Here is a 23,554-nt window from a genome sequence, read left to right as displayed (position 1 = left end):
TCCAACAGCTTTCCTACCACAGACGTAAGGCTCACTGGTCCGTAATTACCTGGACTATCCCTACTACCTTTTTTGAGCAAGGGGACAACATTCGCCTCCTTCCAATCCTCCAGTGCCATTCCCATGGACAACGAGGACATAAAGATCCTAGCCAGAGGCTCAGCAATCTCTTCCCTCGCCTTGTGGAGCAGCCTGGGGAATATTCCGTCAGGCCCCGGGGACTTATCTGTCCTAATGTATTTTAACAACCCAAACACCTCCTCTCCCTTAATATCAACATGCTCCAGAACATCAACCTCACTCATACTTAAATACTTACAATTTACATATTACATATTACCATCTAACTGTTTATGGTTTTATTACTATTTATTATTTATGGTGCAACTGTAACGAAAACCAATTTCCCCCGGAATCAATAAAGTATGACTATGACTATGACTTGCCCTTACCGTCATCAAGTTCCCTCTCATTGGTGACTACCGAAGAGAAGTATTCATTGAGGACCTCACTCACTTCCACAGCCTTCGGGAACATCTTCCCACCTTTATCTCTAATTGATCCTACCTTCACTCCTGTCATCCTTTCCTTCTTCACATAATTGAAGAATGCCTTGGGGTTTTCCTTTACCCTACTCGCCAAGGCCTTCTCATGCCCCCTTCTTGCTCTCCTCAGCCCCTTCTTAAGCTCCTTTCTTGCTTCCCTATATTCCTCAATAGACCCATCTGATCCTCGCTTCCTAAACCTCATGTATGCTGCTTTCTTCCACCTGACTAGATTTTCCACCTCACTTGTCACCCATGGTTCCTTCACCCTACCATTCTTTATCTTCCTCACCAGGACAAATTTATCCGTAACATCCTGCAAGAGATCCCTAAACATCGACCACATGTCCATAGTACATTTCTATGCAAAAACATCATCCGAATTCACACCCGCAAGTTCTAGCCTTGTAGCCTCATAAATTGCCCTTCCCTAATTGAAAATTTTCCTGTCCTCTCTGATTCTATCCTTTTCCATGATAATGCCTAAAGGCCAGGGAGTGGTGGTCACTGTCCCCCAGATGCTCACTCACTGAGAGATCTGTCACCTGACCTGGTTCGTTACCTAATACTAGATCTAGTATGGCATTGACCACACTTAACAAACTCAGCCCCATCTGAACCATTGGAACTCATCAGGTGCCAATCAGTATTAGGGAAGTTAAAGTCACCCGTGATAACAACCCTGTTATTTTTGCACCTTTCCAGAATCTGCCTCCCAATCTGCTCCTCGGTATCTCTCTGCTACCAGGGGGCTTATAGAATACTCCTAATAGAGTAACTGCTCCCTTCCTGTTCCTGACTTCCACCCATACTGACTCAAAAGAGGATCCTGCTTCATTACCCACCCTTTCTGTAGCTGTAATAGTATCCCTGACCAGTAATGCCACCTCTCTTCTCCTTTCCCCTCCCCCCATCCCTTTTAAAGCACTGAAATCCAGGAATATTGAGGATCCATTCCTGCCCTGGTGCCAGCCAAGTCTCTGTAATGGCCACTACATCATAATTCCATGTATGTATCCAAGCTCTCACTTCATCACCTTTGTTCTTGATGCTTCTTGCATTAAAGTACATGCACTTCAACCCTTCTACTTTACTACCTTTACACCCTTTATTCTGCTTCTCTTTCCTCAAAGCCTGTTTATATGTTAGATCTGACTTTACTCCATGCACTTCTTCCACTGCTCTATCGCTCCACGTCCCATCCCCCTTGCAAATTAGTTTATAACCTCCCGAACCACGCTAGCAAACCTACCTGCAAGGATATTGCTCCCCCTCGAGTTCAGGTGCAACCCATCCAATCTGTACAGGTCCCACCTTCCCCAGAAGAGATCCCAATGATCCAAAAATCTAAAACTCTGCCCCCTGCGCCAAGTCCTTAGCCACACATTCAACTGCCATCTCCTCCAATTCTTACCATCACTATCACGTAGCACTGGCAGCAATCCTGAGAATGCCACCCTCGAGGTCCTATTCTTCAGTCTTCTGCCTAGTTCCCGAAACTCACAGTTCAGGACCTCATCCCTCTTCCTGCCTATGTCATTGATACAAACATGTATCATGACTTCTGGTTGCTTTCCCTCTCGTACCAGGATGTCGTGTACCCGGTCAGAGACATCCTGGACCCTGGCTTCCGGGAGGCAACAAACCATGCGGGTGTCCTTCTCACGTCCACAAAATCTCCTGTCTGCTCCCCTGACTATAGAGTCCCCAGTGATGATAGCTCTCCTCTTCTCCGTCCCACCCTTCTGCACCGCAGTGTCAGACTTAGTGCCAGAGGCCCTGCTACCGTGGGTCACCCCGGTCGGTCGTCCCCACTATCAGTATCCAGGATGGTAAACTTATTATTCAAGGGAATGGCTACAGGGGTGCTCTGCACTACCAGTCCACTCACCTTTGTTTTCCCCCCTCTGACTGTCACCCAACGACCTGCTTCCGGCAGCCTAGGTGTGACTACCTCCCTGTAGTTCTCATCTATGACTGCCTCATTTTCCCTTATGAGTCGAAGGTCATCCAGCTGCTGCTCCAGATTCCTTACACGGTCTTCCATATCGCCCAGCTGCATGCATTTCTGGCAGATGTGACTCTGCGGGAGAGGGGAGTTCCCCCAAGACTGCCACATCTCATATGAGAGGCACATCACCATCTCAGGAGGCATTGTAGAACTTAACTGGGAGCAAGCTCATCCTCTGCCTTTTCTCGTCAAAGCTTCAAATCTCCACTCCTTCACTAAGCTATTCAAATCTTGATTGTCTAATCAACGGCTTTCTGCTGAGCTATTCAAATCTTGATTGACTTGATTGCACAGTCCAACTGCCAAAACTGCCAGAATCTCTCGAGTCAAAGCCTCAAAGCTCCACTCCTTCACTGGCCCACTCACTCACTGGCCGCTTTCCATGCTGGCTTTGGCCTATCTTGTCATGTGCCTCCAGGTACTCTGTAATCTCATCCTCAACAATCGATTCCAACAACTTCCCAACCACCGATGTCAGGCTAACAGGTCTGTAGTTTCCTTACTGCTGCCTCCCATCCTTCTTAAATAGCGGAGTGACATTTGCAATTTTCCAGTCATCTGGTACAATGCTGGAATCTATCAATTCTTGAAAGGTCATTGATAAAAGGATTGGATATATATTCTAATATGTAGTTCCTTGTAATAGCGCATGCAATAATTTGAATCCAAAGTTATAGACTCACATCTAGGACAGGAACTGTATTTCAGAACAAAATTGCTTTGCCAATATGTTCAGCAGAAAGTAGGAAGAAGGAAGGATTAGAGTTGTTACACAGCCCCAGAATGACATAATATATAAATATGAGCGTACAGCAGGACTATGAGAGCATGTGCGTTTCCTGGAGTACCATGATGACCATTACTTTTGCTTTACCAAGAATCCTATGTGAAGACCCTTAAAAGATTGAACGTTTTATAAACTTCTGTTTCTAAATGTGATAACCAATTATTGTATGGTTAAAAATCAAAAACTTGCACATGCTGGAAATCTGAACTAAAAACATAAAATGCTGAGGAAAAAACTCAGCAAGTTGGGTAGCTTCTATGGAACTAGCGATAGTCAGTGTTTTAGATCTGCAACTATTCATCAGAACTGAGAAAGAGTGTGGTATAGTTTTCAGTAGAAGAGAGGGAAGGGACATGGAAAACAAAGGGAACATTTGTGATTGGTGGAGTTTAAGTATCTTAATGTTGCCTGAACTCCTGAATGTTTCTGTTTATTGTAAAGTTATGCTTTCATCCCTCAGAAACACTTTGCCTTCATCATTACTGGGCAAAATGTTTGAAGAAGATAGTCCTGTCTCTTAATTTGAGAAATGAGCAAAATCACATTGAACTGATCTGTCGAAGTTTGAAAGATGGAGATAGTTGGGTTGATGAGAGGGAATCAATGGAGGTGGTGTATTTGGATACTCATAAGACTTAAGGTTGACACAGGAGGTTGGTGAACAAGGTTTGAACGTATAAAATTAGAGATAATATACAACCATAGACCGAGAGTTGGTTAACAGATGGACAATAAAGAGCAGGAATAAATGTATCTGTGTCATCTGAACAGGCTGTGATTAGTAGGAATTGCACAAATCAGTGCTTGGAGCTTGGATTCAATCTTTAGCAACAACTTGGCTGAGGGAACCAAATATATATAAATATATATTAGCTTTTTGATCATAAAAATAGGAGAAAATGAGTTGTAAGATGCTAGGAGGCTTCAAGGGGATAGGAACAAACATGTTTGCAGATGGGATACATGTGAAAAATTGGAGGGTTATCCATTTGGGTAGAAAAAAAAAGATGCTCTATTAATTGAATATTACATCACTACTTTTTAATTTCTATTTTTGCATTGCTTATTTAATTTAACTTGAGTGTATATATACACACACGCGCGTGCACATACAGTGGTGCTAGGAAGTTTGTGAACCTTGTAGAATATTCCCTATTTCTGCATAAATATGACATAAAATGTGATCAGGTTTTCACCTAAGTCCTAAAACAAGATAAAGAGAACCCAATTAAATAAACAACACCAAAAACATTTTACTTGTTCATTTATTTATTGTGAAAAATGATCCAATATTACATGTATCTGTTGGAAAACATACGTGAACCTTTGCTTTCAGTAACTGGTGTGATCCCCTTGTACAGCAATAACTTCAGCGAAACGTTTCCAGTAACTGTTGATCAGTCCTGCACATTGGCTTGGAGGAATTGTAGACCATTCCTCCATACTAAACTGCTTCAACTCTGGGATGTTGCTGGGATTCCTTGCATTGCATTAGGTCCTTCCACAACATCTCTATAGGATTAAGGTGAGGACTCTGACTCAGCCATTCCAAAACACAAATTTTCTTCCTTTTAAACCATTCTGCTGTTGATTTACTCTTGTCTTTCAGATCATTGTCTTGTTGCATTATGCAACTTCTATTGAGCTTCAAGTGACGGACTGCTACCCTAGCATTCTCCTGTAAAATGTCTTGATACTATTTAGAATTCATTGTTCCCTCAACAACTGCAAGCTGTCCAAGCCCTGAGGCAGCAAAGCAGCGCCAAACCATGATGCTTCACAGTTGGGATGAGGTTTTGGTGTTGGTGTGCAGTGTCCTTTTTCCTCCAAATATAGTAATGTGCATTTCTGCCAAAAAGTTCAACTTTTGTCTTATCTGTCTACAGAACATTTTCCCAGAAGTGTTGCAGAACATCCAGTAGTGCAGCAATTTTTTTTGGAGAGCAGTGATTTCCTCTGAGGTGTCCTTCCATGAACACTATTCTTATTCAGTGTTTTTCTTATAGTGGATACATGAACAGAGACTTTAGCAAGTTAATAGAGATGTTGTTGTGATGGGAGATTTTAACTTTCCTAATATTGATTGGCATCTCCTTAGAACAAGGGGTTTAGATGGGGTGGAGTTAGTTAGATGTGTTCAGGAAGGTTTCCTGATGCAATATGTAGATAAGCCAACTAGAGGAGAGGGCTGGACTTGATCTGGTATTGGGAAATGAACCTGGTCAGGTGTCAGATTTCTCGGTAAGAGAGCATTTTGGAGGTAGTGACCAAAACTCTATCTCCTTCACCATAGTGCTGGAGAAGGACAGGAGCAGACAATTTAATTGGAGTAAGGGGAAATATGATGCTATCAGGCAGGAACTTGGGAGCATAAAATGGGAGCAGATGTTCTCAGGGAAATGCACGGCAGAAATGTGGCAAATGTTCAGGGAACATTTGCATGGAGTTCTGCATAGGTATGTTCCATTGAGGCAGGGAAAGGATGGTAGAGTTAAAGAACCATGGTATACAAAGGATGTAGAAAATCTAGTTAAGAAGAAAAGAAATGTTACCGAAGTTTCAAGAAACTGGGTTCTGTTAGAGCGCTAGAAAATTACAAGGTTGCCAGAAAGGAACTTAAGAATGGAATTAGGAGAGCCAGAAGGGGCCATGAGAAGGTCTTGGTGAGCAGGATTAAGGAAAACCCCAAGGCCTTCTCCAAGTATGTGAAGAGCAAGAGGATGAGCCGTGTGAGAATAGGACCAATCAGGTGCAATCGTGAAAACATGTGCATAAAGTTGGAGGAGGTAGCTGAGATACTTAATGAATACTTTGCTTAAGTATTCACCAGGAAAAAAGACCTTGGCAATTGTGGTGATGACTTACAGTAGACTGAAACGCTTGAGCATATAGACATTAAGAAAAGATGTGCTGGACCTTTTGAAAAGTAGTAAGTTAGATAAGTCACCAGGACCAGATGAGATATAACTCAGGCTACTGTGGGAAGTGAGGGAGGAGATTGCTGAGCCTCTTGCGATGATCTTTGCATCATCAATAGGGACAGAAGAAGTACCGGAGGATTGGAGGGTTACAAATGTTGTTCCCTTGTTCAAGAAAGGGAGTAGAGATAACCCAGGTAATGGTAGACCAGTGAGTCTGACTTCAGTGGTGGGAAGTTGTTGGAGAAGATCCTGAGAGGCAGGATTTATGAGCATTTGGAGAGACATAATCTGATTAGGGATAGTCAGCATGGCTTTGTCACAGGCAGGTTATGCTTTACAAACCTGATTGAATTCTTTGAGGATGTAACAAAACACATTGATGAAGATAGAGCAGTGGATGTAGTGTATATGGATTTCAGTAAGGCATTTGATAAGGTTCCCCATGTGAGACTCATTCAGAAAGTAATGAGGCATGGGATCCAAGGAGACCTTGCTTTGCAGATCCAGAATTTGCTTGCCTACAGAAGGCAAAGGGTGGTTGTAGATGGTTCATATTCTGCGTGGGGGATGATGACCAGTGCTATCCTGCAGGGATCTGTTCTGGGACCCCTCCTCTTTGTGATTTTTATAAATTACCTGGATGAGGAAGTAGAAAGGCGGGTTAGTAAATTTGCTGGTGATACAAAAGTTGGGGGTGTTGTGGATAGTCTGGAGGGTTGTCAAATGTTACAGCGGGACATTGATAGGATGTGGAACTAGGCTGAGATGTGGCAGATGGAGTTCAACCCAGATAAGTGTGAAGTGGTTCATTTTGGTAGGTCCAATTTGAAGACAGAATATAATATAAATGGTAAGACTCTTGGCAGTGTAGAGGATCTGAGAGATCCATGTCAATAGGACACTCAAAGCAACTGCGCAGGTTGACTGTGTTGTCAAGAAGGCATATGGTGTGTTGGCATTCATCAATTGTGGAATTGAGTTCAAGAGCTGTGAGGTAATGTTGTGCTATGTAAGACCTTGCTCAGACCCCACTTGGAATACTGTGTTCATTTCTGGTCAACTCACTACAGGAAGGATGTGGATACTATAGAGAGATTACAGAAGAGATTTACAAGGATGTTGCCAGGACTGGAGGGCGTACCTTATGAGAATATGTTGAGTGTACTTGGCCTTTTCTCCTTGGAGTGACAGAGGATGAGAGGTGACCTGATAGAGATGTGTAAGATGATGAGAGGCATTGATCGTGTGGATAGCCAGAGGCTTTTTCCCAGGGCTGAAATGTCTAACATGGGGGGGCATAGTTTTAAGATGCTTGGAAATAGGTACCGAGGGGTAAGTTTTTCACACGGAGAGTGGTGGGTGTGTGGAATGCACTGCCTGCAGTGGTGGTGGAAGTGGATACATAGGGTCTTTTAAGAGCCTCTTAAATAGGTACAGGGAGCTTAGAAAAATAGAGGGCAATGCGCTAGGGAAATTCTATGCAGTTTCTAGAGTAGATTGCATTGTTGGCATAACATTGTGGGCCAAAGGGCCTGTAATGTGCTATGTTGTATTTCTGCAGGTCTTTTGCTGTTACCCTTGGGTTCTTTTTCACCTCCTTCAGCACTGCACATTGTTGTCAGTGTGATCTTTGCAGGATGCCCACTCCTAGAGGAAGTACCAACAGTATTGAGCCTCCTGCATTTGTAGACAATTTCTCTTACTGTGGACTGATGAACACTCAGGTCTTTAGATAAGCTTTTGTAGCCTTTTGCAGCTTCATGAATCTCTAAGGTCCGCTGCAAGTTATTGTGATTGAGGCACGGTGCACATGAACAGATCTTTCTTGAGAAGAGCAGGCTCTGTCAGTAATCTGACTTTGTGTGTCTTTTTTTATAGGGTAGTGCACCTCTACAACACACAGTTCCAGTCTCATCTCATTGATTGGAACATCTGACTCCAAATAGCTTTTGTAGAAGGCATTACCCCAGAGGTTCACATACTTTTTCCAACAAATGCATGTAATATTGGATCATTTTTCTCAATAAATAAATGAACAAGTATAATGATCTTTTGCATTATTTATTTAATTGGGTTATTTTTATCTAGTTTTAGGACATACGTATGGATCTCATCACATTTTAGGTCATACTTATGCAGAAATAGATAAAATTCTACAGGGTTCACAAACTTTCTAGCAAGATCGAGGGAGTCAGCACACACAAAACGCTGGTGGAACGCAGCAGGCCAGGTAGCATCTATAGGAAGAGGTACAGTCAACCGAAGGGTCTCAGCCCAAAACGTCAACTGCACCTCTTCCTATAGATGCTGCCTGGCCTGCTGCATTCCACCAGCATTTTGTGTTTGTTGCTTGAATTTCCAGCATCTGCAGATTTCCTCGTGTTGTCAAGAGAGTCAGTGCTTTTTATCTGATGGTCTTATTACTGCAAAGTAGATCTAACGAGAAAGATTATCTCTTGTCTAATGTTTATATTTACTTGCTGACTTAGAAATTGCTTGTTTGATTACTGTAAATACTTCATTTTCAGAAATTAGAAGAAATTGTCAAAGTTGCACACAATATGCAGATGACAGCGACTTCTGAAGTACTGCAAAAAGAGATTGAAACTACATTTCAAATTCTAGATGTAAAACTCCAAAAGACAACCATACCCGTCCCAGCATCTAAACATCCTCAATCTTCTTCGATGATGGGAACTAAAGCTAGAAAATCAAACAAGAAGAAATAGACAACTTTAAATATTTCTATTATTAATTGATTTGTTAACAAGAAAATAAAGTAGTCCTTATAAATGTAAAAAAAGTCAGTTTTTTCTGTTTGATTGTATGTCAACAATCACAGCTATCACAACAGTACTTTATTGGATACTTGTATATTTGGAATTTTAATTGTAGCATTATGCATGTCCAAGTTGCTTTACATTCAATTTTTTTTTCCTGTTAATCAGTTTAAGAGTATCCAAAATGAATATTTGAAGTAATTTATTAATTATTTGCATCTGTGACACATAAGTACTTATGATGATTTAGCCCCATCTAAATTGAACTCTACTGGTTTGCTGTATAGTGCGTAGCAGCACCCTGTCCCATCTTTTACCTGAGTGATGTACAATTGAAAATAGATATTAACCGCCCTCCCTCCACTACAACCCGCCCCCTTGCCATATGAGTGAAGCACAATAATGTCAATTCTATGTCATGTGCTTTAGTCAGGAAATTGAATTGGATACTTCCTTGAGCGAATACTCCTCTAAGGAATTGCAAAGGAACTTGGACCATTTTGGGCATTCCTATGAATGCACTACTAAACCAGGAGTCCTGAAATGTACATTCCTGGGCCAACACCCACCCCCACTTCCACATTAACAATATACCCTTCATCTCTCTACAAATCTGAATTCCACGTAACACCACGATCCACTAAGCAGAGTGTTTTTCCCTGCCCACAAACCATTCTGAATCCTAGTCCCTTACCCCTTCTGTTCCTCCAACTTCGGGTCTGCAAGCAGCACTATTTCCTTTCTCCTAATACTCACGCCAACCTGACAATCAGTTTCCTACTTTCCTCAAGCTAGCAGAGTGATAATTTCTTTTTTCCCACCCCTCTCCCACCAACACAAACCATATGGCACAATCCTTAAATAGAGTTAGTTCCTTAATCACCTGCCACTGGAGTGGAGAAATGGGAAGCAATTTTTTAAAAAAATGTCCACAACCAGTCTGGATAGCTACAATAATAAATGAAATTCAGTGCTGTGGGTTGATCATCAAAATGGTTGTTGGCTCATTGTATTCATACCATTTTGGCAAAGCCTTCAGGCTGTGAAGGAGTTGAGTTTTTTTTTGGAACCTCTTAGCAGTTTTTAATCTTAAGAGCACTTAGAATAAATAAATAATAACCTTTTGATTTAATTAACTGGAATCAATTAATTTTAAACCTCACTCAGAAGATATTCGAAAGGCAAGCTAATAATCCACATATTTCAAATAGGATCACTGTATTCACAAAGTATGACATTAACATTGTTAATATTTTGTTTAATATTTTATGGGCTTATCAATCATAACTATTAGCAGAACTTAACTCTTGATCTGCTATTTGCTAGGAAAAATACTTCTTAATCTTCTTATGTGGCTACTGGTCCCCAATGATGTTAATCAGCAAATTTCTTTTATTTCCCCTACCAACTCACCCCCCCCCCCCCCAGATTAATATCATTAAGTGTCCGTTCTTCGGTCTGGTGACTGTGGTAAAATAACTACAAACATCCTGATAGGGTAGTAGCTGTGTTATCAACCAGGAAACAGAGCTCTATCCACTTCCGCCAGCTTCAAAATCAAAGTCCCAAACTCAGGAAAACAGACATCAGTCATGGTTAGTCAATCTCATTCCTTTATTTTAAAAATCAGTGAAACAATATTCAGTACAGTTTAGTTCTGTGAATAGATTTTAAATTATAGCAGAACATTACTTCACTAATGTATACTAATTTAAGAGATAAGTTTGAATTTGTAGGTTAGTTGGCAGTTGCACAACTGGATTAGAAATGCTATAAATTTGTTCCAACTGCTCCACTTCAAACATTTTAAAATAGAAACTGAAATTGGGAAAGTAATATACATGTTTAGAAATATACAGTTACATTAAAGTAGGACATTTCATAATTATGTAATCTGCAAATTTCAGTATTAAAACAAATTTTATCAATTTAAAGCATTAATTTGATACTTTAATAGGTATGTACGTATTACACAAAGCAGACAAAACTGTGAACAAACTATGGTGTGGTATCAAAAACAAAATTAATGACTGTATGACAATGCATATTTTTCTGAAAATGCAACCCCAAAGTAACACCTTCTGATAATTGTAGGAGGCTCACCTTGACAATGATATAATTAAGCATTGATAGCTATTCAAAAATACATTGGGAACTAAATTCTGTGATGAATTGGGTCTATATTTCAAATAGCCCTTTGAAAATATATTTCTAAGAGTTCTAAAATATTGGTAAGCTTGATAAAACAACTGCTAAAGTGCATAAGGCTCTACATGTTTCAAACCATATTGTGTCTCTAAATTTTATGTAGATATTTATGAGAAACCCAAATAATTCATAAAAATTAATGAATAATTGAAACAAGTCTTTGTTTAGTGTATGAACATTTTCAATCTCAAGTCCAATTTCTGGAAAGCTTCATAGTTTGAAATAAAATGTTATATCCAGGTAATTATTTTTAGTTTCCCCATTTGTTGCAAGTGCATCTAAAAATCATCTATTGGAATAAAATTTTTTATTGGAAATATTTATATTTTTGCTTAAAGTTGCCACAAAGGATAAATTAAACATAAAACTTAAAAGTTTCATGAAACAGTAATTAAAATAAATATACTGTAAATCACCATCTGAACTGTTAATACCTAATGGAGGTAAAATTCCTTTTATGATCAAAATGGGTGATTCCTTATTTATTCCCTACAAATAATGACGCTGAGGGTATGTATGTCTTTGAAACTTATGAGCATATGAGCATCTGATTTTAATAAGGATCACTAATTGTGAAGTAGCATACACATATTCCTTTGTATTAAAAAATGTTAGATAGTTTATTTTGGACATAATGAAATAATGACAAGAAAAATGCTGATAAAGAGCTATGTATAGATGCTTATATATAGTGAACAAGCTTGCAAACTAACAAATTTTAAGTAGTCATTGGATATTAAATGCATCATAAACTGTTTACAAACATTAAACACACACACGCACACAAGAACTTTTTCCATTTAAAAAATGTCATAAAGAATTTACCTACATAAATAACTTGGTTCTTCACTTATGAAAGTAACTAATGGTTCATTTGAAAACCCTGAGGAAATTTCCAGTCCAAAGATCTTTGTAAGTAATACTGTTATTGGCCAGTAAAGTTCTAGTGCATTAATATTGGGACTAGGAGCCATTATAATATGCTGCAGTAGCATCAGCTAAGACTGAAATTAGACTCCTCTCTGAATTTGTGCCTCCCGATGGACTCACATCATGTAAATGTGAATTTATTACCATCCCTGCTTGATGCAGTTGACTGGAGGTGTTCAAATATTGATCAAACTCATTGCGGTCCACTTCCCCCAACAGCTCAGCCTGGCTGATATGCTCCAGATTATCTAGGTGATGGTGGTCCCGTGGGGGAGAAAGGTGGACTGAGGTGCTTGAATTCATGGGCTGGAAGGCTGGATGTTGCATTCGGTTATAATAAGGAGGCGGCGGAGGGTGGCTGACTGAAGGGTGCATGATGGGTGATCTGTTTTGGGGGATAGAGATCTGATTGAGATTTCCACATTGAATGGGGCTTTGGCTGTATTCTGACTGATATATCACTCCATTCATCTGAGAAGGAGAATCTTCCGTACATGGAGGTGGAAAGAAGCTGTGATCAGCATCCACTACGTCTAGAGGGGACATCTCGGGTGTGGGTAGCCCATAGTTGTCGAAGTTATTCTTCGTGCTCTGTGCATCCCTGAATCTGCTGATTGCAGGAAGCCTTGAGGTTGCTAGATAGCCTTTATCCTCTTCCTCCTCCAGAGGGCCCCTACAAATTCTTCCACTGTGAACAGCAGTCTGATCGTGGGGGAAGTTGTTGAGCAGGAAGCTGGGGTCCACACGTTTGCACAGTCGTTTGATCTGTTTTTTCCTCCGAGGTCTGTATTTGTAATTGGGATGATCCTGCATGTGCTGCACTCGTAATCTTTCAGCTTCTTCTACGAAAGGTCGTTTCTGTGAAGGTGTGAGGGCTTTCCATGATTTGCCTAAAATGTATTGCAGGGTTTAGATCAGATGTAGCAAATACTTATCCACAATTTATGATTCTTTATCAGACAGTTCAATTATAGTTTTACTTATTACAACATCAACAGTTTTAAAGATACTTAAAGGAATGTTTGAAATAGTATACAACTTGCGCTCAGGTGGTATCAATAAAAGGTAATAAACTCCAAGAATAAGCATAAATAAAATGAGAATTAATATTGGATTTACAGTTCACCATGTGATGCTTCACCACATTATCTGGTAATGTTCCCAGACACATTTTCCTTCACAAATCAAATCTAATCTGTGTAAAATACAGATGTGAAACTAAACAATGCCAGGTACCTTCTCCCATACCTACTTCATGTACGGCCTAGTGTTTAGCTGGAAACTGAAGCCTGAGAACATATACATCAATTAAATAAAGATGCTATATTTTGATATTAACAAAAATTGATTATGTTTTTATTTTAAAGGGAAACACAGAAAAGAACAATAAAGGATTTATTACTACAATGTTTTTATTTTATATATTAAGTTTCAGACCTAAATAAGATTTGTACTATGTGAATACAAAACAACATGTCCTCTTCTAATGCCCTACTTGCCCTTGAACCTTTTTTAAAAAGGTAGTAAAGTTTTTAAAGGCTAATGAAGCTAACTGAAGTCTGAATTTTCATTTATCATGCAAATTAATCTGGTATTTGATGTGAGAACCTCATGCTGCCCAGATGAGGGAGCTCTTATCTGCAGGAGTATAATGGCAAAATGGTCAAAGTTGTCAAGGATGTGTGCTTGAAAAATGATGTAATATTCAATGGGAAAAATCACTAAAAATACCTCCCTTGAAAGAGCGGTGAACCAAAGATACTGAACAGAACAGAGAAATATTTTGTAGCCAGAGATCTGGTATACTAAACTACTCATAAATCTTTCTTCAAATCTGTCTACATTATTTCCGTACTGCGTCTATATGTCATCATGAACAACAACACCATCTTCCACATACTTGGTCCATCAGTGGTAGCTCATATACATGTCTTTAAATTTGGCAGCCTTATTAAATGGATTGTCTCTAATAGGGAGACGATATTTATCCATATGGAACAAATGGTAGTTTAAGAGTGACTATTATTTAGTACCTTGCCTTAAAAAACTCAGCACAGTAATGAATTTGCGAAAACTCATAAAAACACAAAAATCACACAAAAGAACTGAATATTTTCATGTACCAACTTAACTAATATTTATTGTTAAAATGTGATCAATGGCACCCAGTCTTCTGCTGGTGCTCCTGACCTGACCTGACACTAGCTGACAGTTCACACAATAAAATGAATGGCTGCCAAGGTCTCCGTAAATGCTTGTTCTGCTTTAATCTCCCTGAATAGGTATTGTTCCACTGGTTCCAATCACTCTCCAGGCCTCACCCTAATTATTTGTAAACTATTGCTGGTGAACTGTTTAACAACAGATCATCCCTTCTCAGTCTAATCTCAAATCATTAAAGAATAATTTTTAATGATGCATATGTAAACTGATATTGTCCAGCACTATTCTGTAATTTAATAGCTGATGATATCCCTGCCGTATATTTATGTATTCTAAATAAAGAATTTTTGTTTTTGCTTTCAGTCATATGGAGCACTTGAAAGCGTAGTCATAGTACATACAATGAAGAAACATTTTCAGCTAAAATGCTTTATTTCTAAAAGGAATTGAATGAATTGAGTAAATATAGACTGTTCAATTTAACATTGACAGTCTGTATGTATATCAATGGTGAGATACAAGAGAGAGAAAAAGATTCTCCCACAGAGGACTGCCACTACAGACCGGTATGGGCATTTGGGTCTGACAAAATTTGTAGAGCCATTTAAGGAAATAATGAAATGTACTGCTAAAGGAAAGGCTTTTATATATATAAAATTCAGAGGGTACCAATCTGATATATAATTACAAGGAAATGATATTCATAAATTTATCATACTTTATCACAGCGATTCACAAAATAGTTACCATATGGAGGAAGTCTGTTTTACCCATCAAGTCTGCACCCGCTCAAAGCAGGAACAATTCCGATGGTTACACACTTTCATCATTTCCTTACAGCACGTTCAAGCTGCTCCTGTATAGCTCCTTTTAGAATGCATCCACAATTATTCCCAGCAGTACATTCCAGACTCGAACCACATGCAAAACAATTTTTATGTGTGACACCTTCATTCGACGTGCTTTCTCCTTGACCCCTCTGCTGATGTGGATAGATTCTATCAACTGTCCATAATCTTAAAAACTTGCAATTTCCTCTGTTATAAAAAGAACAGCCCCTGTTGCCCAATGTATTTATATAACTAAAACCCCCATCATTAGAATCATTTAGTTATTACCCAGTATCAAAATTATATACCATCTTAGTGTCACAGCAAGGGGACAAGATTTGTGCTGGTTGAAACCATACAGTATCAGTCATATGCAAAATATCATCAAAAATCTGTATAAATACTAATTCAAATAGCATGAGGAAAAAGTTACAGTCAAAGCGCATGTATTTGATACTATTGAATAATTGGTTTAGTATCTTATAATTTGATAAATGCCATTTTCTAAAGCAAGTTAAAAATATATACAGTGTTTAAAATTGTGGCTTGAAGAATTTAACAATCAGTAATAATACCGAAAACTTAATACTTTGTTAGTTAGATAGGACAAAATCATTGTGGATAATATTAACATGAGAATTCTAGCTCTTATTTTAACAGGGAATGGTAATTCATTTCTTAAATTGAGGTTTTTAGGAGGCTAATAGGCCTTATAGTCCTTCCTTAAATTACTTTGTATAATTTTACCTCAAACTCCATAAGACCATAAGTCATAGGAGCAAAGTAGGCCACTAGCTCTGTCATTCAGTCTTGGCTGATTTATTATCTTTCTCAATGCCATTCTCCTGCCTTCTCCCTGTAACCTTTGATGCGCTGACTAACCACGAACCTATCAACCTCTGCTTTAGATTTACTCAATGACTTTGCCTGCACAGCCATCTGTGGCAATGGATTCCACAGATTCACCACCCTCTGGCTTAAGAAATTCCTTCTCATCTCTGTTTTAAATGAACATCCCTCTATCCTGAGGCTGTGCCCTCTGGTCCTAGACTCATCTACTATACGAAACATCTCTCCATGTCCACTCTCTCTAGGCCTTTCAATATTCAATAGATTTCAATGAGATCCCCCTTCATTCTTAAGAACTCCAGCGAGTACAGGCCTAGACCCATCAAATGCTGCTTGTCCATTAACCCTTTTATTCCCAGATTCATTCTCATAATCCTTCTCTGGACCTTCTCCACTTCCAGTACACCCTTTCTTAGATAAGGGGCCCAAGACTGCTCACAATACTCCAAATGCACTCCGACCAATGTTTTTTTAAAGCCTCAGCATCACATCCTTGCTCTTATATTCTGGGTGTCTCGAAATGAATACTAACATTGCATTTGTCTTTCTTTGACGGCGTAGTGGACGTATAATTTGTCCATCTGTGCTGATCACCCCATCCTTGACTAAGCTGTTCCACCGTGAACACGATCTGTTATGAGTCAACATGATGCTTTCAGATCAGGTCATGCATAGCACATACCTCCGCCGCACTGCTCAGGTGTGTTTCTGGGGTACAGGGGCTAGCGACCATTGTGCCTGTTATCGCTGAGCAGCAGTGAACCATCTGATTGGCCTATCAGAGTTCTCTTTGGGAACTAGTTGACTCGATCAGCATATCTGATCTGGCTATTGTTCACAATTGCACTTAATAAAAAAAAACACCAACTCCACCTGCATGTTAACCTTGAGGGAATCCTGCACAAGGACTCCCAAGTCCCCTTGCACCTCTGATTTTTTTAAATTTTCTCCCCATTTAGAAAATAGCCCCTCCATCTACAAACGTTGTATCAATGCAAATTTGACCACAAAGCTATCAATTCCGTCATCCAAATTGCTGATATATAATGTGAAAAGAACTGGTCCCAATTCCAACGCCTGCAGAACACCACTAATCACTGGCAGACAACCAGAATAGCCCCCCTTTATTTTGGCTTTTTGCCCCCTGCCAGTCAGCCTATCTTCTATGCTAGTATCTTTCCTGTAATATCTTGTTAAGCAGCCTCCTGTATGGCACCTTGTCAAAGCCCTTATGAAAATTCAAGTAAGCAACATCCACTGACTCTCCTTTGTCTATCCTGCCTGTTATTTCCTCAAAGTATTTCAACAGATTTATCAGTTAAGATTTCCCCTTAAGGAAACCATGCTGACTTTGGCCTACCTTCTCAAGTGCCTCCAAGTACCCCGATATGTCATACTTAATAATTGAATCCAACATCTTCCCAACCACTGAAGTCAGGCTAACTGGCTTATAATTTCCTTTCTTCTGCCAATCCTTCCTTCTTAAAGAATGGAGTAATATTTGCAATTTTCCAGTCCCGTGGAACCATTCCAGAGCTCATAAAGTGGCATTCTTCACAAGAGTAGTCAACTGGAAATTGCCTTGATTTCCTCTGGTAAAAACATTCATTGGTGTAAATTAAATTAAAATTTGGAAGGAAAGTACATCCCTTGCTGCAATTTTGCAAGTATCTTTAGCACTTCCAATAGAAGAAACATTACTCCTTCTATTGTTGAATGATGTAGTTTTGAATAGGATGATTAGAGAGCTGCAAACAAAATAGGTAAACCAAGAATTTGTCAGGAAGCTCTATGAAATTTTGATTGAGATCCCATATTATGGCCTGAATTTATAGTTCTAATAGCAACTGATTTGTTACAACTTTCGCAGCCTGGCTAAGTTTAGCCTATTTTTAGACCAATTTACATTTGGGCCAAGTGCCTTGCTCAAACTATCAGCTCCCATTGACAGGGTCTCGCACAGCTAGTAACAATTCCAGAATAAGCTCAAACACAACAAAAACAAAATGTTGGGAAAAAAATGAGTCAGTCAGCATCTGTGGAGAGAAAACGTAAGTTGTTTCAGGTGTGGGCGAAGGACTGATAAAAGGTCTATTCCCAAATAATAAACCTCCCCTATCAAAATCTAACTTATTTATCTCACCACAGATTCCATTTAATGGTTCAAATATTCTTTTTGTTACTGTATTTGGCACCTGCTGTTTTAATTTTGATTTTGTTTCCTGAGTAAAAGTGCTAGAAATGTGTTAAACTGGCTGAGATTTGCTCCATGTCCCTGCTGCTCTGCAGCCATAAACCGTTGTATTATCCTGGCTGAATGTAGATGATCTGGCTATATTGTGACACTATGGTACCTCCACTCTGCTTATGGCAGCAAAGCAAGTCTCAGATAAAACTATCAAAACACTGACTTGCAACTGATAAAAATTATTAACAATACGACTGATGACAATTATTAACAGTATACCAACAGTGCTGTAAAAATGAAAAGGAAGAATAAGCTAATTTTATATGGTCTAAAAAGAATGCCTGTACTATCACTGCAGAACTTTTGTATTACAGTTTTTATGGGATTAAATTAATGTATTTATTTAACAGATACAAAATGACAATTGAAAATTCTTCTTGTATATAATAAAAATGAGTTTAGTCAAAATCAGATCAGCTCTATTTCTCAGTTTAAACTAATCTCTTGGATACAAAACCGGAAAATAATTAGTAATAAAAAATGGGTAGAAGTGTATAAGGCATTTACCAAGTTCCAAAATTTCCTTTTATGAATATGCCAGAAAGAGGCATTAATAAGTCAATTTGCCTTAAAAAATTGCACAGTATCTCATTGATCTATTTGATTCATTTTGTGACCGATAATTCAATATCATTTTGTGGCACAATGCTTTCTTTGGATTTGGTAACTTCCTTTCTGTTTCCATGATTATCTCTTTTTGGCAGCATGAACTGAATGAATCTTCTGGAACGTGATAAATATTTGCAAACAAAATGCAGGAGCAATGTGCACTCTTGCACCTCGGCTATTTATGCTTAGTTTTCTTTTTGGAATCAATTTGCCCCTATCCTTACTTTTTCCCCCCTTTCTTTGTAATACATGCATTCTGGGATATAAGATCCGATTCATCTCCATCCCTTGTTTCTCTTTTTATAATTCTAGAAGCTATATCACTCAGAAACGCTGTATCAGTTATGTATTCCAGCATCTTCCATTTTTATCAAATTTGTTTGAAGAATTTATTATTTTAGAAAAATGTGAATTAATGTGGTCACTCAATAACACAGGAGAGAACACCATGACCCAAAGCATTGTGACCTTCATTATAAAGCAGGCAGGATTTGAGAGAAAATGGTCCTAACAGGATCAACTCTTGTATAAAGTTAAACTGGAGCCTTTACTAACATTGAAATATTTTAGCTTTTATTATAGATGCATGAAAAAAAATGTTAATTCCAATGTTCTGCTACTGTATTGCTATCTTCCTTATTGTAATTATTTACAGAACACCAGCCATGAAAAAGAAAGGACATAACTCAGTCAGCCCACTGTCCCTGGAAATAGTTTTCCTATTGCTAACTATGAACTGAATGCTGCTGGTAAAACACTGTTTTACGAAAGAAGGATTTAATATTACAATAGTTTTGAGGTATTGAATAACATGATGATGTTCAAGTTCCAAAGTATTTCGTCTACTAATCCACCTGAGATAGCAGAGGACTGGCAAACCCACCCTAAATCAAAATGCATATCTTCAGGTAAGAAGCAGATAAAATAAAAAAGCAAATTTCAAATCTACATCATCTGTGTAGTTAGAGGCAGAGCATTTCAGATCGTACAATATAAGGCTATATACTAAGATTATCTGGAAAAATACCTTTTAGATTGGTTCATAGCATTTGTCAAAAAATATATATTTTTACTTAGGTTTGTGTTAATTATATGAACTACATTTACTATACACTTCTGTTTTAGCCAGAGACTTCCCCTGCCTGAGAGGTCAGTTTCGTGAAAAGAGGCTGCATTGCATTTATTTCTTCTTAAAATTTAAATGTGTTATCCATGCCTGACATTATATGAAAAAATTACATCTGAAAGAATCAACAAATAAAAGTGAAAAAACCAATGGGACTTAAAATTGAAGTTAATAATGATTTTACGCTCTGTAAATAATACACTAGCTAGTGATTTTTCAAAATGGTGGCAAAAGAAAAGTTTTCCTTTTTAGTTGGACTGCATATACCAACTTAAAACAAGTTAAATCTTATTTGTTGCCCTTAGGATTGGGGAAAAATGAATATAATTCTGAAAGAATAAGTATAGCTCTCATTCAAATATTAATTCAGGATTGATCATTGGTATTTTCTAAATAGCAACAATAATTACACGGTAAAACTGCTACTTACTTAACTTCATGTAATGATACAGTTTTATTGAATAAAAAAGCAGCATGTACTTAATTTAAATCTTTGATTTTTCATATAATCTATGCAACCATATTTATTAAAATTCGGCTAAGTAAATTTAAACTCGAGGGATTTTTTGGTCAATAACTATCCTGCAGATGTGAAATTTAGCTCTCTAATTACTTTAATGTTCAGTTGCTAAAAGTTATTACATTTTGTTGTAAAATGAGTGCAGAAATTGTAACTTTTCCTTAATATGAAATATGATATTGAAATTAAAATACTTTTCACAAATAGCTGACTCACACTTAATGTGGAATTTCAAAACTGAAATAATTGGATCTCTGTATTTGTGACAAATGATTGTATGTGTTGAAATTCAGATAAAATTTTCAGCCTTTTTGATTAGCCAGATCTGGGCGCTGTATAGATATTTGTGTGTGTGTTAGTGGAGTAAGTACTTCCTGGTGGTACTTTCCAAATACGTATAAGTAAATAAATTAAATCAATAAAAATTTGTCACTTGCTACAGCTGCTATTTAATACAACTTAATTCTGATGGCTTTCTGGTGTCTATTTGCTCAAGCTTACAGTGAAGATGGAAATAAAACATACTATAGATGTTACTATTTAAAAATGCTTCTACTTTCGTAGTTATTTAACATAAAGGACGCTTTGTTTATCATTGTAAGTAAAATTTACCTCAGGATATTTTCTTTTTCTCAACACTTACCCAGCATTTTGCTAAGTTCTGCATTGTGTAAATCGGGGTTCTGGATGGCAAGTTTTTTCCTCTCATCCTTCGCCCAGACCATGAAGGCATTCATGGGTCTCCGGATTCGTGGCTCAGCTTTGTTTCTGGCTGAAGATTCGTGACATGCGAGTCCAGCCCTGGGTTTTTCTTCTCTCACAGAAGTTTCCAAACCCTCTGACCATGAGTATGGACTCATTATTGTAGACATCACTGTGAATTGGGTTGCTTTTATCAGAAATAATCTATACAACTTTTTTGAAAATTATATAAAAGCAAGTAGGACTAAATCACAGTGGTGCTGATACTTAAAGCTGGTGAGTTGAAGTCCCAAATCAGGAACAGAGTCTCCCTGATTCATTTATTCCCTGTGTCAGTTGATGACAACTTTAACCAATGACCATGAGCCTGTTTTTAATAGAAGCTCCTCCCTTTAACTAGTGCTACAACCAAACAGCTCAGACTTGTAGCAACAAACTTAAAACAACAGAGCAAGGAAATAGATTTCCTTTAGATTAATTCAGGTGATTTTCCAGCTATGTATTTTAAACCAAAGTGGATTTGGCATAATTCAACTACTCAAAACATAGTTGTACTTTGTCATAGTACTTTTCTGTTGTCACTCTTTTACTAATTTTATATCTCTAAGACTTTATGAATTTTTCTGATGATAAATTTTCCATTCTTATTTCTACCTGATTCAAAATTGGTACATATTTTTTATATTTCTTTAATACAAAGTCCATTTGGGCCATTTAGTTAACGTTGGCTCCCTGGGCAGTCCTACTGGTCCCATTTCCCTAGTTATTTGCCTGTAATCTATACTATCATTAACTCCCACTGATTCTTCTGCCACCTCTCTACAAAAGTCTACAAATGTGTGATTTCCTATAGATTTTAATATTCCTATTCTAGTTGTTTGACTTAGTTTCTGTTGTCCGATTATCAAACAAACTACCAGATATGTGCAAATCAGGAAGGAAAAGAGAAAAGGAGAAGATCCAACCATGACATTAACTGTAAGGAAACAATTTACTTAGGGTGCCGATGGCTTTGCCAATCACATAACTAGAGCTTCAATGTTAATTCAGTGTCTGGCCCTTTCCCCTGCATTACATAATTCCACCTCTATCTAGCTTAACAATAATGCTTGTAAAAATAACATTGGAAATATGAAGATGACATTAAAACAAGATAATGTTACAAAAATTATCTGATTTTTTCAGACAACGTATGCTTATTTATGAAATGAAGTAAAAGAGAGTAATGAAGTAAGTTTAAGCTTTAGTTCCCCTCTAGAAGAGACATAATTTCTTGCAACTTTACTGATTCCTACGTTATGTTTTGTTCCAGAGTAATAGTGGGTTGCTATTTGATCTCAGTCATTGGTGCTATAAAAATAGAAATTCATGTTTTGTTACAATAACAGCAGCCCTTATAAAGATCTATTTTTGTTTTATTTCCTACTCATCCACTTTCAACCAAATCTTCCGTTTAGATTCTTTCTTAATCTGAACCCTCGTCAAGTGAAAATAAGTGTAGGTATCTGAAATGTATAAAAAACAGAAAATCCTGGAAATACTCATCAGATCAAGCATTGTTTGAAGAGAAAAAAAAAAGAGCTAAAATTCCAGATCAATAACTTTCTCCCTCCATTGATGCTGCCTGATCTGCTGAATATTTATACCATTTTTGTTTTTGTTTCAGAATTTCTGCTTTTTTAGGATTTGGTTTTAAGTGAGAATAGTGTAGTTTGACTATAACAAATTGCAGGAGAATAGGCAGATGATGGAGAAAGCAGGAGAACTAATAGCTAGGATGCCCTCCCATGACCAGTGATATACTGTAATTGCCATTATATCATTATCTGGAGGCTTGGACAGGAGAATCTCATTTCATTAACCCAAGAGATTCTGCTTGTTTCTCATTTCATTACTTTCTGATCTTCATGTGACCCCAATTGACATCAAAGGGCTCTTCACAACGGTTAGCACAGTAGAAGCTCATAGGTCATTTGGAAGTCAAACATCTACAGAAATCTAGCTTTAATGCATTGGTTATGCAAGAAAACAAGGTACATAATCTCATTGTATATCTGTAATAACTTCTGTTTTTTTGGTATTGTATTAATAAACTTCCACTTGGACAGCACAATTGAGGCCAACCTTGGATGAATCATTTGATTAATTTACAGCCGTAAATTCTCAATAGATGATATATTGAGATGGATGTTCAGATACCAACCATTTCTGAATTTCCACCAGGAATTTCTGTTCAATATCACTAACTGGAGATTTGCACAGGTGATTCTCATTTCATTACTTTTCTAATCGTAATATAACTCCAGTTGATATTTAAGGGGTGGG

General features: G+C 37.9%; 2 protein-coding genes across 2 annotated transcripts in view; one reads left to right on the top strand and one right to left on the bottom strand.

Annotated features, from left to right (window-relative positions):
• Positions 1–8,993, top strand: part of LOC134358557 (uncharacterized protein C8orf74 homolog) — a 41,232-nt gene extending 32,239 nt beyond the window's left edge. The window contains exon 4 of the mRNA XM_063070926.1: positions 8,793–8,993. Within this exon, the coding sequence (XP_062926996.1) occupies positions 8,793–8,993 (201 nt within the window). The remainder of the gene's footprint in view (positions 1–8,792) is intronic.
• A 1,655-nt stretch (positions 8,994–10,648) lies between these two features.
• LOC134358549 (transcription factor Sox-7-like) lies at positions 10,649–21,535 on the bottom strand. Its single transcript, XM_063070912.1, has 2 exons — positions 21,171–21,535; positions 10,649–13,072 (listed from the first exon to the last, which is right to left on the bottom strand). The coding sequence occupies exons 1-2, from the start codon at positions 21,397–21,399 to the stop codon at positions 12,216–12,218; spliced, it is 1,086 nt and encodes a 361-aa protein (XP_062926982.1). The 5' UTR covers positions 21,400–21,535; the 3' UTR covers positions 10,649–12,215.
• Positions 21,536–23,554: the final 2,019 nt, after the last annotated feature.

The sequence above is a fragment of the Mobula hypostoma genome, chromosome 2 (genome assembly GCF_963921235.1).
Source record: "Mobula hypostoma chromosome 2, sMobHyp1.1, whole genome shotgun sequence".
Classification (NCBI taxonomy): domain Eukaryota; kingdom Metazoa; phylum Chordata; class Chondrichthyes; order Myliobatiformes; family Myliobatidae; genus Mobula; species Mobula hypostoma.
This window is presented reverse-complemented; position numbering and strand designations above follow the sequence as displayed.

Coding starts and splice junctions, on each gene's coding strand:
- LOC134358549 (XM_063070912.1), bottom strand. CDS start 21,399: ATGTCTACAATAATGAGTCCATACTCATGGTCAGAGGGTTTGGAAACT. Junction 13,073..21,170: donor AGAACTTAGCAAAATGCTGG/GTAAGTGTTGAG, acceptor AATACATTTTAG/GCAAATCATGGAAAGCCCTC.